Genomic DNA, 17,000 nt, shown 5'->3' on the forward strand with positions numbered 1-17,000 from the left:
TCGCGGATGTAAAATAGAAACATCGCACTGGACACCTACCGTACACAGCACTTTGAATTTGTGTTAAATTCGTAAAGAAATAAGGCTCACATTACATTTTGTGCGACAGTTCATTAACACACTCTGCGCGAGAAAATTAATACCCCACAAAGTGAGTCGACCGATTTCATATTAGAACGGTTTTCTTTCACACTTGCTTGAATTTGGAATCTGCAGCAGGTTCCACAGTCGGCCACCAGGCGCGCACTAACGTTTGACCTTCTCACAATCAAAACGGAGCACTGTCGTAGAAAAGTATTCAGCATCAGCTGAGGTTCAAAATCCTGCGAAACGAATAAGCTGCAATTTTGTGGCAACATCAAACGTGCCTCTCAAATCTTCGTCTAATTAGCTAAGGCGTCTGCAATCCGTGTTCCTTCGACACAATTGTTATCGGCCTCATAACGATGTCATTATAAGCTCATCGTCAGTTCAATGTCCGCAAGTCATTGTGATTGGACACCTATCGCTCTTTCGTGACGTTTCTACCGCACAACGCATCGCCGAATAATGTACATAGGTGTACTCGGAAATTCGAGTTTTCTTGACGGGGAAAAAAAATTCGCTGACACTTGACGAAGTGCTGTCATAGTGCAATACGACTACAATTGCGATCAGCTTTACGAGAATGCAACGACTAAGCTGTTAGCTCAAGAGGCCGACTCGATGTAGGCCATTATTTCATCACCACTGTCCCAGTGAAGAGTTATTCAGAAATGATTGTATTGATTTCCAAAAATAGATGAGGGACAAAATGGTAAAATAAGAAACAGAGGCTAGAGGGAGTCGTAATAATCGTTATTTATATTACACCATTTCTGACGAGATGAAAATAAATGTTTTATGAAGATCATGTTCACATATTCATGCTGTTCTAAGTTTAGTGGCTATTTTACAATTTTACACATTTCGGCGATTCCTTATTTTGACGTAATACATTTTTTCCATCTTCTGTCAATTATCAATATTCATGAAACAACGGTCTTAATTGCGATTTCCTATATTTAGAATTCATTTCTCGGAGACGTGCATACGAATAACCACGATAAAAAAAAAAATAAAGTAAAGTATAATGAATTTTCTCGTTACAACTACAAAACCGGTTATGGTGAAAAATAAAAATATTTAAGCTCTGCGTATATGTACAGTAACTATAGCTAAAAATTTCTCTATGCGTTAAACACAAGCGATGGATTCGGCGAAAGTGAACCGATCCTTCGAGTTCGATGACCCCAATTTTTGGGTCGAGTCTCAGATGATGTTTCCCGCTTTGCAGTCCAATGTTTAGACCGAATTAAAATTCTAACGGAGGCCAAGCGCGGAGTTATTGGTAAGCAAATAGGCGGAGCCACTTAAATGAGTATTTCAATAATCCCGGTTTCTAATTGCGGCGATTTTGACACAATTCAAATAAAACACAAGAGTACGTCTAATGCGCTAAACGCGGTGCAAATCATCCCGAATATTTATCCGCTTCCGCATGTGGATGAGAGTTTACGATTCTACTTATAACTTATCCAGCCCGCAAATATGAAGGAAGAGAAACTCGTGGCTTTGCCGCTTAATTTCCGCTGCGTAACTTGCCTCTTGCATTTCCGTGTTCCTCAAAATAACTACCAAGCAATCACGTAGATATGTTCAATTTTTTTTTGTTTTGAACTTGTCGAAGGAAAGACGTATGACATTATTTGAACGTAAATCCGTATTAAAAATAATTTATCCATCACAAGTTAGCAACAAGTTTCATTAAATGGTTATACCCAGCGATTTTTCAAGGATTTTTCGTAAAGAGACGTTACAATTTATTAATACAAAAATTTATATACATATTGGAATAACATTGCACTTCATTTTGATATTTTTTATTTGTAAAAAAATAATATAATATTCAAAGCTGCTATACCCGCGTCATGGCGGTCAGCGAGATATTTCTATACTGGATTATGTAAAATGAAAAAACAAAAAAGATTTAGCTAATCTAAGGTATTATCGGAACTTGAATCGAAGGAATGAGCAAAATATTAATTTTTAACAAAACTGCGGCTTCGCGAAAAAAAAATTCTATTTACCATAAAAAAATTTGAATTGATTTATTTATCAATTGGAAAATATTTACCGGCGAGACAAGAACCTTTGATGAAGGACTGAAAAATGTATTCATAAAGCTCGTGTAAAAATTTGAGACCAATGAGTTCAGCCGTTTCTGATAAATCTTGTTCACCGACTTTGAAAACATGGTTTTGAGAAAACCGCGTTTAAAGTTTCCAAAGCGCCTTATACATTTATACTATATATTAATATATATTTTTTCAATCGACACGAAATTATCTGTCTATATACTCGAACACATGTACATTACGAGAATGAAATAAAAAAAAAATCGGTTTTTGTAAAATCCTGACTAGGTACAACCCCTTAATTTATTAGATAAAAGTCTATTCGCTCTGATATCACGGGTTAATATCGTCATTCAATAAGATCATTCTTTTTTTTCCTGTTTCCATAACAACATGGTAATCTCTTACGCCTGTGTTCAATAAACGAACAGTTTATCCGGGCCGGAACAAAATAACGCTAACATTTCCCAGGCTTGGCCTCATACCTGAAATTAGATCAGAACGAATATGAACCCGGTGTCTGAGGCCGATGAGAATTAGGTGCGGCGTTTCCAGCGCGTTGACCTACTGCCGCCAATTCGTACGGACAATCTCGTCGAACACGAGACTTCTTCTTCAGTCGGTCGAGTGCCGTGCAACGGGACTTGTTTTCACGCACTAGACCAGACCCGTTTCTACGTCCGTGTGTCCGCTTGTGTGAAGTATTTTAACGCTGGTGTACCGGAGTGAGGATCATTATTGACGAATACTAATCAAGCATAATTCCGTTTTCGTTTTTTCACTCTTCTTTCTTTTTTTTTTTTTTCTTGTTTTTTTCTCATCTTATTCTTCTGTTCAGCACGTGCAAACGTTTTACGACACGGGGAAAGTCGACGCCTCCAGCGAATTTTAGCGATCTTCCTCGACCATAATGTGGGATAATTTCTAGTGTGTTTAATGCTTTGTTAGACCGTTCTCTTATTTAGTTGGTCAACTTTTTCCCCTCAAAATTCTTCTGCATTTTTTAACACACTTTACTTAAAAATCTCCGAAGTTGAAGATTTTATATGAAAATAATCGTGGTTCGGCTAACTTCGGAAGCGGTGTTTGTCGAGGATTGATTTTAACGTTTGAATAAGTAAAAAAAAAAAAGTAAAATAAAATCTCCAAGGGTTATATTATATCGTACGGTTAGTTGAAATATATATTATTGTCGAAAATATGAAATTTCTGATTTCCAATGTCCTGTATTGAACTTCAATTCGAGGAATCAATAAAAAATAACTCACGTGCTCGAGGAAGGTCTTTAAAATATGTAATTGTTACTGTGTACGTATTCTGCGTGCATGAATTTCAGATAATTCTTATAGATAGCATTAAATTCATCCGTACTAATGTTGGACAAATTCACAGCCAGACAAGAAAATAATACAAAATACCAGTGGGGAGAAAGTGCTGAACGAAATTCCTCCATGTTTTCGTGAGTTTGGGTCAAGAGAAAAATTGAGTAGAAAAGTCAATATGAACCAAAGAGATTTTCGAAAAAAAATCATCGTCGCGTGGATTTGCGAGATCAAGTTCTCTAGTGCTGCAGCGAAAATGGACCCTGACCTAGAATAATTGTGGGCCAAAGAAATAAGGAAGGACGGACGGAGCTCCGCGAGGCGTCGCGACGCCGAGTCAGTTGAAGTAAAAGGTAAAAGCGCAGCCGTGACATTGCTGGCGCAAGCGCTTCGGCAGTGCGCTTCTGCGGGCAACTCGCTGCGCATCGTCGACGGGTCGATACCGTTTTCATCCTCACGGTGTCGGAGCTTTATGGCATTACCGCTGTCGTTTCACTCGGTACAGTTTCTCGCCTTTTCGGAAGCCTCGAGATACGGGCAAAAAATATACCATAAGGTGAGAAATCCTTCATCACGTTGTGGTTAATTGGTGAAAAAATCTATGACGAAGTTGGTGCATTTTAATAGAATTTCTGTGTTTTTATTGTTCAGTGAAAATTTTTTCATCGGTCATCACTCAATCTTCCCGAAAAACTTATATCTATTCCGATATTAAAAATCTATCAGAAGAATCGTTCCAACTGCACTGATTAATTTTCTTTCTCGTCACCTGGATGAAAAATTTCCGTATAACAGTGATGCCGAAAAATTTGCTCGATAGTAACAAAGTGGGTTTTGTGAGTACGCATAAAAGTTGAATGCAGGTTTGATTTCAACATTTGTATTTCTATTCTAAACAATTTAAATATTGTTTTTTTTCCACCCCTGCAACGAATGTAAATTTATCCTGTCATGCAGAATTTTTTTTTATCAGATTGCATAAAACTAAACACTTTTTCCATTTGGATTGAAACTCGATTTACTTTCCGAATATTTTCAACCATTATCAGTATCACCTATTTCGGTTTTCTTTACTCTACGATTTCAGGAACTTATTTCGACGTTTCGATCGTGTAAAATCGTGGCGCTTTACTCAAGTTACTAGGTAACAGTGCACCGGTGACGCCTTTCTGTTCACGCAAAAATGGATCGATACGGTGACAATTAATCACTTTCAAAAAAGTTCTATAAAAATAAGTCGGGTCGAGAAAAAAGTGATTTTTATCATAAATTGAGAAATATAATAAAAAAAAACATACTCTTATTTTGAAAAACTAACTACTTGAAAGTCATTCTAAAATTGTGCAATAATGAATTTTTCCCTGACGTTTCGTTACGTTAACGTCACCAACTTCAGTCTCATACATTATTCCCATATGAATAATTGTACAAAGTGTCTCACGATGCAGTTTTAATGCGGTAGCTTCGTCGAAGTGAGTCTTAAGTTAAGAGTTTTGAGTTTCCAGGCATTTTAATTTATGTCTGATAGTCACTTAAGTAGTTCATACTTACCATTATGAACTATTACATTTCTCTCTTTTTATTATTCACCATTGTTTACTGCTTTACTCATAATGGACGCGTCAATTAAAATTTCATGAGATTGCAAAGCACCGAATCGTCAGTCAACATTTACCTACCTTGGTCCAACTTCACTTTGATTAACTGAGTATTTTCTGAAAAAAATAAAACTCTTCAGATGCTTGACCTTAGTGATTCACAATGGCAAAATCCTTTATTAGATTTCTGTCGAACTATCTCCAAGACCCTTCTCAGATATTCGCTAAGTTATTCGATTAATTTCTACAGACTTTCATCAATTTATGGACAGTCATTTGCAAATACGCTTCGTTGAGGCGGGTAGAAAAATTTAAAAAATAAACTTTCACCAAGTCAATTACACCTGTCACCAATATTCCCCAGCTATGCATGACACACTGAAAATAACGAAAAGAAATTAATGCGTATTAACAAGCACCTGATTCCTTATTCATTAGATTCACCTCGCTATGCTTATGCACTCCATTCCGCCTAACAAAATTGAACACTCATTCGGTTAGAAGCACTCAGAGAAAAATGTGGTTGACCTAAGCAGTAGTAGTCTTATAAAAAATAGTGTGCTCAGGGGACAATACGAATTTATAGTTAATAGAACTTATTGCATTATGTTGTTCCGAACTATGAACTTATCGTTACATCTGACAAAAGTTTTATGGTTAACGGTACAATAATGAAGACCTGGCCATATTTAAACATTAGTGCGATAAACATGAGGTAAATTCAAAATACCCTTTTGCGTATTTCCAACTAAGTTAAGCAAAATGACAAAATCTTAATGCACATTTATTGAGAAAACTTTGTAATTCAATTTATAACACGAAATTTGTGATTCAACTACACTTTTGTGTTGCAAATGTGTCGTAGATTTTCAAATATTTTCAACAATGTATGTATAGTTGTTGAAACTATGTTCGTATGATCTTGTCTGAATAATTATTGTATTAGCGTTAACCATATTTAACTCGAGTCAAACTATGTACGGTGCATTCAACTCTGACAAAAGTTGCAGGAATCATCTCGGGTGGTCTAAATACTTATCCGTAAATAGTTGATTAGAAATTAGTTAATTGAATCATACTCTATACTATCGAAGACTACAGAACAGAGTTCACCGCACGATACCAAAATAATTCTGATGAACATCTACACACGGTGAACATTAAAAAAAAAACATAGTTAATTGTAGTGTTATGGTAGTATAATGGTAGTATGGTAAGATTGATATTGTGTTTGTAGTGCGCCAAACGATAATTTGAGTATATTTTACCGTAAAAATTGTCGGCACGACTATAATATTTCAACTATACAGATTTTCAACTATACGTGCAAATTTTTCTCTCAGTGAGGATCTCACTGCAATCCAATGAATTCGCTTCAATCGACGAGTTTGTGGTTTGATTTAGCTGAAAATTCTAGTGCGACAAATCAAATGACTACCAAAAACTCCTAATCGTGAAGGAAATTGAATTTCTTGAACCAAATTAACTTTTTTCAACGGTGAGTGAAACATCAAGATAAAATGAACCGATGCTCGTATTATCTAATCAAAAAAAGTATTCCGTTCGGTACAAATGACACGAATTTATTTCACAAGCACTTAGTGAATACTCTTCGATCACATCGAATTACAAATGACTGATTTTAATGAACTTCCGCGGTTCAAGTAAACTTCATGACTTGGTTGAATCAGGCAAATAGTATTAGGTATTTTTTTATTTTCATAATATCCGTGTTTAGATTGCAATGACCCAGTTTAACCAAAGTGTGGGTAACTTTTTCAGTTTTTTATTTTTTTTTTTTTCCAAAGCAATCATTAAGAGAGTATCATTCATAATTCAAAATCTAAATATTGAAAATCTGTAAAAATACATTGCACGACCATGTTCTGAATTATAAAGGAATAGTTAACCAGCCCGAAACGGTGCATTCAATTTATATTCAATCAAGTCTAGTTTTGTAGAGCATATAATGGAGAAAAAGAAAAATGAAAAACACAAAAATCGAGTTCGTCGAACAATTTTCGGTGTGTAGAAGATCCGGCTGGCTATCAATGTGTAATTGCATCGTTACGAAAATTATAGCTATAATTTTTGCCCAGTTCTGCGACGGCGCATCGTTCGACTAATCGGGTGATCACCTGCCTGATAGCGGCTTATCAGTATAAAAGCGAGTTCTGGCCGAGGCAGTTGAAGTCTTACGATCACGAGCAACGGGTCGAGGCCTGGATAGAGCGAAACGTAATTAAAAGCCCGTAACAAGTCAAAAAATGGTGCTGTCCTGCTGGGAGAAAATCACGATCGTTGTGGTGGCAGCGGTAGGACTGAGGATCCTGATTCGGGCGAGTGGCCTCGCCTGGAAAAAGCTCATCGCCCCGCAGCTTGGCCTTGGACTTGACGTCGCTTCCCAAGGTCGTTGGGCGGTCGTCACGGGCGCGACGGACGGAATCGGGAAGGCCTTCGCCGAGGCGCTGGCTGCCAAAGGTTTGGACATACTTTTGGTCTCCAGGTCACTGCCGAAGCTAGAGCAGGTCGCCACCGACATAAAACAGCGGTTTGGAATCGAGACTCGAGTCCTTGAGGCCGATCTGACGCAAGGGCAGCCCGTGTATGCGAAAATCGCAACGTGCGTCGAGGAGCTCGAGGTACGATATTCTTATCGCAAGGTAGAAGTTAGCGACGTTAAGGGGCACACCTAGTGTGACAGCCTAAAAAAAAGGCGATTCTTGGGAATTTAAAAAAAAAAAAAACTACTGTATCAATTATTTTAAAATTTTAAGGGTATATTTATACATACTTTAAGAATACACAGTTAAGTTTTTGAAGAAAAAAATTGAATATTTTTCGAGTTACACGCGATCTCCGACGGCGCTGAAAAAAAAAGGTCCCCGCACTGCTGCAGTGATTCCGGCCTTCTCCGTGGATGAAACCTAAAAAAAAAAATTCTTGTTAAACTAGAAGATATTGTCCGTACAATGACCTACGGTCGAAAAAAAAAATCAAAAATTGACAAAATGGCGGTGTTTTTAAAAAAAAACGTTGAATTTTACCCAAAATTTTGGTTGTTTTTGGCCTGCCAAAATTCGATTTTTGATCAGATCAAAAAACTGGTAGGTCATTGTACGGAAAACATCTTCCAACTTAACAAGAATTTTTTTTTTAGGTTTCATCCACGGAGAAGGCCGGAATCACTGCAGCAGTGGAGGACCTTTTTTTTCAGCGCCGTCGGAGATCGCGTGTAACTCGAAAAATGTTCAATTTTTTTCTTCAAAAACTTAACTGTGTATTCTTAAAATATGTACAAATATACCCTTAAAGTTTTAAAATAATTGATACAGTAGTTTTTTTTTTTTTTTTTAAATTCCCAAAAATCGCCTTTTTCTCAGGCTATCACACTAGGTGTGCCCCTTAACCCGTTCACTTTCAAATGAAAACATTTACTCAAAAAGCCTTTATTTGAGCGAAGAAACACATTTTCGACGATTTTGAGATGTTTTGAACATTTTTCAGAAATTGAGTTTTTTCTTCAAAATTTACTGTACTCCGACTTGCTGCATTTTGAAAGACTTTGCGAAACAGATTTTTGCATATTTGAGTAGTTGAATTTTATTTTCTAATGTTTCTAAATTTTTATCCCCATACGCTCTTATTCTTAAAGGTTGATTCCGGACTTTGAAGTTTTTCCATTTCAACCTAACACGAAGACAGTGTTATTTTCCTTGAATTTTTACCACTTTACCACGTTTAATAATATTTACTTGATACTGAAAGCTACCAACTAAAAATCTAGTTCGCAGATGTATTTTTGTATAAAAAGATATCACTTGCAAACCATTAAAGCTAGAGACTTTGCTTGTATCGCTTATATTCTCTGAATATTCAATGCAAGATCAACAGTTTCACCATTGAAGACGTTTAGGGATGAATTTTTACATAAAATTAAACTTGACGTTAAGGCTTATAAATTTCGAAGCGTGGAAGCTACGAATTTCGTTTGGCCGGTGATTCTGTCAAGAACTTAATACAATTCTCTACGGAATGCTTTCAGAATTAATGACGTATCATTAAATTTAGCCAAGTGGTCACAATTTGAAAGAAAAAAATGACCTCTTGTCCGTATTGTCTGGATAGGAAAATTTCGAGGTCGAAGATAGCACCCTTTAAAATTTCATTAGAAAGAATATACTTTTACAAAAATTTTCAGCTTGTTATAATATTTGCAAGTTTCTCAAATGAGAGTGAAAAGAATATTGCCACCCAACGGCACACCGTGTATTATTGAATGTATTCCCCGTCTATTCGCTTCAAAAGTAAAATGCTATCACGAAAAAATTAGTTCTGCATCCTAAAACCCACACGGGACCTTTTCGAGTTCCCTGAAATACATTACATTTCATTGTACTACCTAGGAAAATAGACTGACTGTACGTACGATATTTGCAGTAACGTTCGAATAACATTGCAAATTATAACAAAGTGTGACACTGTTGTTACTATTCTGTGTGATTTTAGTTGTCCGCACTAAATTTCTTGGTTCACCAAGGAACAGATTTAACGTTACATCCACCAGAAAATGTATTTCGACAACTATAAATACACTCAGTGGTTACTGCTTCTACTGAAATTTGTCTTTCAATTAAAACAAAATTCAAACTGTCATTCTAACGATACCCAGGCTGCTGGAACTTTCTATCGTAGCTATAAGAAATGAAATTTTTCTCAGTCCATGAATCGGATTCGCAGGTTGGCGTCTTGGTGAACAACGCGGGCACGAGCTACGAGCATCCGGAAGTGTTCACAAATCTCTCAGAGGAGACGATCGCTCGTATACTGCAGCTCAATGTTGCCGGAGTGACGGGGGTGGCCCGGGCAATACTTCCAGGAATGATGGAGCGCCGGAAGGGGGTGATAATAAACATCAGTTCGACGTCAGCGGCCATTCCTAGTCCCTATTTGTCCGTCTATTCGGCGAGCAAATCGTACGTTGACAAATTGAGTGCCGATCTTGCGGTCGAAGCTGCGCCACGTGGTGTCACGGTGCAATGCGTTCTTCCGGGTCCGGTTGCCACTAAAATGTCGAAAATCAGGTAAGCTCGTAAGCTCGTAGAAATTTAAAGAAGCCTGACCGGAACCGAAGGCTTACCGATATCTGAAATGGCTTCGTTTGAATTTTTGTACAGAGTCCAGAGAGGACTTCTTAGTCTTTGTTCTGGGTACCGTCAAGACAGTCATTTTGCAAATATTTATCTCAAAAATGTATGAAATACCTGCGCTATGTTTGTTCATTAAATCTCAATTGGAACTGCAACAGTTTAGAAGATTGTTATCCGCAATTTTCAAACATTTTCAGAACGACGGTAGAAATGCGTTGCGAAACGATTGATTCTCGCATTATAAGTTGAACAAATTCATTGCAAAATATTCTAAAACATGATAAAAATTGTTATGAATATGGACTGTTCTGGAAAACTTGGTACACACCGATTTACAGAGAATTTTAAAGAATTTCAAGTCTAGAAAACAAAGTTACTTGAACGATAAATAATAAAGATCACTGTTTCTCGGAAGTTTTAGTAAAGTCAAACACATCTAGAAAGTTTAGCAAAACTTTAGAAAAGCTGAAAGTATGTGGAACCTAGAATTTAAAAAAAATACCGTACGAAATATCATCACACTGACAAGAATAATCACAAACGCACCGAAACTGCAGCTTTATGAAATAACTTCGGAATCCTTTTTAAAAAAAACTCTGAATCTGTAAAAAGTGTTTACACCAGTTAGGGTATAACGGAAAAATGTCATAGAAATTTTGAGAATCGATACGTTTCTAGTGAATAATTCGATTGAATACATTGTAATCGATTTGAAAGGATTATTTCGCATTCAGAATTATATACAGAACGACAAAAGCCATTTTCGTTCTTCCGCTCCGAATGCATATTCTATAACATGCATTGTTAGAGCTTCTAAGGTCGAGCCGGTCGTTTTAATTTGACTTTATTCCCTTCTAGGAGGTCAACTTGGATGGCACCGTCGGCGGAAAAGTTCGTCGAGTCGTTATTGAAGACGGTGGGCATCGAATCTCGAACAACGGGCTATTTCCCGCACTCTCTGCTACTCGGTACAATCAACGCGATTCGGTGCGTGTGCGACAAAGCGGCAATTTGGCTGATCGCGAGAACGATGTTGAACCTCAGGAACCGCGCTCTGAGGAAAAAGGACAAGGACGAGCAGAAGACCGTCGAATCGATTCCGAATCGACTGACTCAAGCCACGACTGATTGATCGAGGAAGGGGAAAAAAGTCTTGGAGATTTTTCCTCACCTCGATGCAAAGAAATCCTGACTTTTTATAATCGCTTGTTTTGTTTCTGTTTCATACTTTCTCACGCCAATCGTTGGCTGGAATAAATTGTTATCGTTGATCATAAACCTTTTCAATCACCTCTTACGCTATTTCTATCCAGTCATGACTTATTCTAGGATCAAGAGTCGCGGTCGGTGCACAGGTAACTTCCGGTTGGAATCTGATCTGCATTAATTAATATGCGATAAGCTCCGAACGTCACAATTTTTGCAAGTGTACAAGCATAGCTTCGGAGTGGCTGAATATATGTGAGACATTCCGTCAAACGGTCGGTCCCTGATTTTCACTGGCCTGCAATTACCGACCGACCGTTGGTACTCAATCTCATCGACAAATTAAACATCTCTGAAATGCTAGTCCACATCACATCAGTTGAGAGGATATGTTTAAAGTAGCGGCCGGTCTACAGCGGCACTGCAGGTTGAATCTGCTTTACAAGCGTGTTCCACTCTACCGAAAAATTAGTCGTCTCCGAATTAATGTCCATATGTGTACATTGAAGAATAATACACCCGTCGTCTGTGGATATCTAACGTGTCATGGCTCTAGTCGGAGATACACATCAGTAAAGACGCTGTCTGGGTCCGATAAACGTCGATCAAATCACTTGCTGCTTTTCCATATGATCCAGGTAAATGGTAAATTTTTGCGTGTATTTGTTGTGCTTGAGTGTGAGACATAAACACAGGCGCTCATGGAAGGATCTTGCAACTTGCGTGTCCTTCCACAATCGAACTAGAGATCGTTATGTGATACCTACAAATGATATGTAGTTTATGTTTTTCGTTTCACGCTAAAGTGTGGCGATCCTTCATCCAACCCTCTCTTCTCGCTTAATCACGGCTACCATTTCCTGGCGCAACAACTTACACGAAACGAGCATCAAGATGACATTTTGTCTCACGTTGGAATCACGTTCTTACGGTGACTTGTGGCAGTGATCATTGCAGTCGCTTTCCAATCACCAATAAAAATTTTCCAAGTTCTTCCGAATCAGTTGCAACATCTAATTGAAATCTGGTTAACACAGAAAAATTCGCAACATCTACATAACTTCATAAGTCGCGTTTCACGGCTGTAGCTTAAGGTGGCTAGCTTGCGTAAAAATCTGACGAGGCTCACGCATGCGTCGTTCGAGGCTCCCATCTCATTCGTCAACCAATCCTCGAATACGTTTGAATCTTTTCAAAACCACATGCCGGGGAATTGTTTAGAATTACGTAAAATGTTTTTAATTTCTCTCCAATCTGTTGGAATTGATACAATCGTATTACAGTGTGGAATAAAAATCTCTAAAAATCTCTTTAAATCCTAGAAAATCTTTTCAAACCGTCCATACTCCCATAAAGTTGTAGTACAACAAGTAGGGCTCGATTCAAAGTTAGAGATTACGGGAGAAAAAGGATCGAATTTGCTAATTTCTCCACGACTGATGGGAAGCTAATTGTTGAGCGCCAGGTACAGAGTATTGCGATACTGCAGAATAATAATAAAAGTAGGAATACAAGGCTGATTCGGCGTCAAGGTTCGACCTACCGTGCATGCGCAACCACGGGAAACTTGAAATCCACGACGCCGTCACAGCGATCAACCAAAAGGTCTAAAAAGTGTTCGGTAATGTTCTGGTTAACCTTGAGCGGCGTTTGGTGCGATATCTACCACCCCATATTTTTTTCCCACCGTTATGTTATCAACTACGTGACATTCTTTATCCGAGTTGTGAGTCCAAAGTCCGGTCTGTAATCAACCACGTGACATTCCACAATTAATAGTTCCGAGAGTTGTTTTGGCCAACCCGAATGCCGGTGTTTTATCAATCACGTGACATTTTTTCACCTATCAAATTTCGAATGCATGTGATGAGGACATTATAAAAGTCGGAGCCAAAAATTTTATCGTCAGTCTGAAGCTGTTCTTCCTGCAAATTAAAAGTGATCCCCAATAACGTGAATTTCAGCCGATCCTAGAACTGTTTATCAAAAATATTATAGAAATAAAACATCTGCTGCGGATCAAATATGACCTGAATCGTCTTACAAGAGAATTTGACCAAATACGTATTAATCATAAGAATCATGGATTACTCGAAACTGAACGATATAGTGACAGTGATCGTAATGAGAAAGAAAAGTAACGGATACTAGACTTTCTGGTAACAGCTACGAAACTAATTTTCATTTTGTACCTAGAAGTATATTTTTCGATTGTGGTGAAGTATGAAAATAGTTAAGGACTGAGCGGTAACCGGAGCTGAAAAGTTTTCTCAGTGTATAATTAATTTACCGTTAGATTTATAGCTTACCTTTCTATTTTATTACTTTTCAACACCTTTGAGATGTAAGAAAAGTATAGATTTCTGTGGAAAATCACTTTTTCTAATTTCCCTGAAACTTTACGTTTTTGAACTTCTAGAATCCGAAAACCAGGTTATTAGAATGATATCGGTCTGTCCAAAAAACTCGTGCGATGATCTCGGAAATGGCTGGATGAAAAAATTCAAACCTCGCAAGATTTTACAATCAAATGATAGGTATGAAAAATTGCCACATATCGTTCAATCTGAAGTTCCTGTTCTACTGGAAATAAATCGATTTTCAATGTTCTACCGACAAGGATATACTCTTTCTAAACAAACGATTATGTTCTCCTCAAGTTATATATTTATTTTTAAAAAAATGTGTAAAGTTTTTGTCTTACACAATTTTTTTTTCCTTTTTTTCGTTCGAAACTTTTTCATTCAGCTGCCGAGTTCTATCAGATTCAGATTTTCCACTCGGCCGCTTTCGAGATCATCGCGGAAGTTTGTAGAACAGATCGAGAGACTCTTCCCTTTTCATGGTGACGAAAACTATTGTGAAAAAACTGTTTTTCCGTCTTGTTTTAATGTAGAACCGTACGGTAATGGACATTTTTATTGCCCATCATTTCGCTGTGAAATCCTTTAAGCTTTAAATTTTTCAACATCAATCCGTTTCTGATAGAGTTCATCGCGGGAGTCTAACGGGACAGACCGACAGGCAGAACGAGATCTCTTTGAAACCATTTTTTTTGGACACGAGAGGTCCAAAAACATAAAGATTAATTGAAATTGGATAAAGTTATTTTCGACCTAAACGAAAACCTTTCTTATAAGCTTGTCAGCGATGAGAAATAAAAATGTGGAGGGAAACTATTTCTTTCTGCATTTTAAAACTAATATGTTTTTTTGAAGTTATACTTCTTTAGGCGCGTTATGAAAAACTGATGAGAGTGAAATTTCAAGATGCGCGCGCATCACTGTAACACAAAATTAACAGGATGAAGTTGCCCACTCAACCGAATTCATTAAGTCTCGAAAAAAAGCTAATGTTGGTACGCTTATCGCCTCTGATCACTGTTTTCATATTTATTTATAATATTTATCCACATGGTTTTAGTTTTTACAGTCACAACACGTGTTTTATTTTCATACAAGTGCGAATTATATATGTGGCAATAAAATATATTCAGTACTGATTTAAATTGAATATTTGGATTAATATTATTTACTATTTGTGAATATTAGTGAAAAAATTGTGCTAAAATACTTTTTCAAGTGCTCCAATATAATTGAGGTTAGTTATCCGTATGTATTATTTATTGATATAAATTAAAATATCATTATTTAATACAATTAATACTAAATATTATTAAATTATCAACGTTGAATATTTATTATTGGTTTTTTAATATTTACAAAATAAAGAAATAAATTTAATAGAACATTTAATAAAAAGTTCGTGACAAAAATTTAATAGATTATTTAAATATAATGTAAGACATCCGTTATTTGTTTTATTGTTTTTCAATGATGCCAAAGAAGAATAACTTCTCACGCGCGTACATAAGTATACGCACCCATTTTTTTTTTTTCTTTTTTCACGCGAAACGCACTTTTTTTGTCTCAGAGCGTCGCCGCAACAGCTCTTCGTACGGTGTGTCTTCCATCTCTTCTAACCTCACGTCATGATTTTCTTCGGGAGCACGCGAGAGACAGCAAGAACACCGCGTTCGTTCCCTTCGACAATCTATGACGTAGCTTCCACATATTACAGGATTCACGCACGAATTTCCTACCGCCAGGATAAATGAATATTCTAGGAGCCACGTATCGTCTCGCGGCGAACTCTCTCTGTCAAACGTGTACCTGCGAACAAGGAATAGTTATTTATGCTACTTGTGGGATAAGTAGCAAATAATCGGACAGTCGTGTTGTTGCGACATGAGCGTAAGGTTTATGAGACATTCGTATGAAGACTCCTCTTTACAGCGAATGTCGCAATCACGACTGTCTGTTTTTTACAAAAACTGATCTGGAAGTCGAATTTGAGAGGAATATAATAATTTTAAAACTAAAATTACTATAGCGGCATCAGATGGCGTTTGAGTAGTTTCTAGTAAAGTGAAAAAGATGGAGTGAGTTTAATACAGACTGTGCTCGTGTGGTTATATTTCTATAGTAGTATAGTTTAGTTGGAATCTGTCCAGTTATCTGATACTTAACCGAACATGTGCGTTTATGAAACACATACAGTCAAGTATGCGATTATTGTGTATTTCGGAGATGACATACAGCGCTCGAAAAGTCAACTTCCAGAGCAGGTGTTGTAAAAACAGTATTAGCTGAATTCGATCCGTGATATTTATCGGATCAACGCCGGATTATCCACTAGGATACCGAGGCTATAGCCTAGGGTACCACGGTTCAGGGGGCGCCGTTGCATCGTTTTTTTCCACGACGCTGAAGTTAGCCGCAGGTTTCGGTCCCAAGTTGCGTTGTTTCTCGGGAGTTCGGAACTGTCTTCCACATATTATCACGTTTATCCGAGTAATGACACTTCTTGACGTATGCTATAACGTGAGAATCATCGAAATTTATAGTTCGGGGACTTCAGGCCCCTGTTCATCCCTGGATTTTGGCAACATGCGACCGAAACCTGGGGCTAACTTCAGCGTCTTTTTTCTCCCGAACCATAAAGTTTGAAAATTCAAATTTTTCGTAGACAATAAAATTTTCATTGAGAATGATGGAAGCAGAATGATAAAAAAAAACACACGTGATATACTCTTTTTATTACAAAGTATTGTAACGCCCATTCTCCCACAATTATAATTTTATTTTTATTGTGCCGCCAGAGGTGCGCTCATAGACTTATAGATGTAGACTGTGCAGTCCGTGTACCGAGCTGAAGCCCTAATTGAATAGAAAAAGCAACAGCAGGAGTCCGGATCTCTCTGCTGCACGGTCGAAAGAGTGGAGAACAGCCGCCAGCTGGGAAAGCAATAAGACAAGCTAGGAGGTATACTTGTATATACGCTACATGTTTCCCCCGCCAACTCACCGATTAGAGTGAGAAAATTCTAAACCGTTCTTGAAACTGTGAATAATCAAATTTCTCCAAGCATTGTCCTTTTCTTTAAAAAAAACTTCTGGAAGTAGGTATGATGTTGGAAGTAAGCGATGTATATGAACGGAACAGGTCGGTCGTTGCCCAACATGTTTATATATTTTGTATGTATGTGTGACGTATATCGAATCTGTT

General features: G+C 37.4%; 1 protein-coding gene across 7 annotated transcripts; it reads left to right on the forward strand.

Annotated features, from left to right (window-relative positions):
• Window positions 1–3,873: 3,873 nt before the first annotated feature.
• On the forward strand, window positions 3,874–11,504 carry LOC107224542 (very-long-chain 3-oxoacyl-CoA reductase). 7 transcript variants are annotated; one of them, XM_046736871.1, is made up of 5 exons: window positions 3,891–4,034; window positions 4,130–4,341; window positions 7,176–7,718; window positions 9,817–10,160; window positions 11,085–11,504. In XM_046736871.1, the coding sequence occupies exons 3-5, from the start codon at window positions 7,344–7,346 to the stop codon at window positions 11,356–11,358; spliced, it is 993 nt and encodes a 330-aa protein (XP_046592827.1). In that variant the 5' UTR covers window positions 3,891–4,034; window positions 4,130–4,341; window positions 7,176–7,343; the 3' UTR covers window positions 11,359–11,504. The 7 variants fall into 7 exon arrangements, with proteins under 7 accessions (XP_015520124.1, XP_046592827.1, XP_046592828.1 ...); XM_046736872.1 differs by having other exon boundaries at window positions 4,130–4,314; XM_015664638.2 differs by lacking the exon at window positions 4,130–4,341 and having other exon boundaries at window positions 3,874–4,034.
• The last annotated feature ends 5,496 nt before the right edge of the window (window positions 11,505–17,000 follow it).

Source organism: Neodiprion lecontei, chromosome 4 (genome assembly GCF_021901455.1).
Source record: "Neodiprion lecontei isolate iyNeoLeco1 chromosome 4, iyNeoLeco1.1, whole genome shotgun sequence".
NCBI lineage: Eukaryota > Metazoa > Arthropoda > Insecta > Hymenoptera > Diprionidae > Neodiprion > Neodiprion lecontei.

Excerpts from the sequence above, each read along its gene's own strand:
- LOC107224542 (XM_015664638.2), top strand. The coding sequence starts at position 7,344 with ATGGTGCTGTCCTGCTGGGAGAAAATCACGATCGTTGTGGTGGCAGCG. Across the intron at positions 7,719-9,816 it reads CGTGCGTCGAGGAGCTCGAG|GTTGGCGTCTTGGTGAACAA; the intron begins GTACGATATTCT and ends TCGGATTCGCAG. Across the intron at positions 10,161-11,084 it reads ACTAAAATGTCGAAAATCAG|GAGGTCAACTTGGATGGCAC; the intron begins GTAAGCTCGTAA and ends ATTCCCTTCTAG.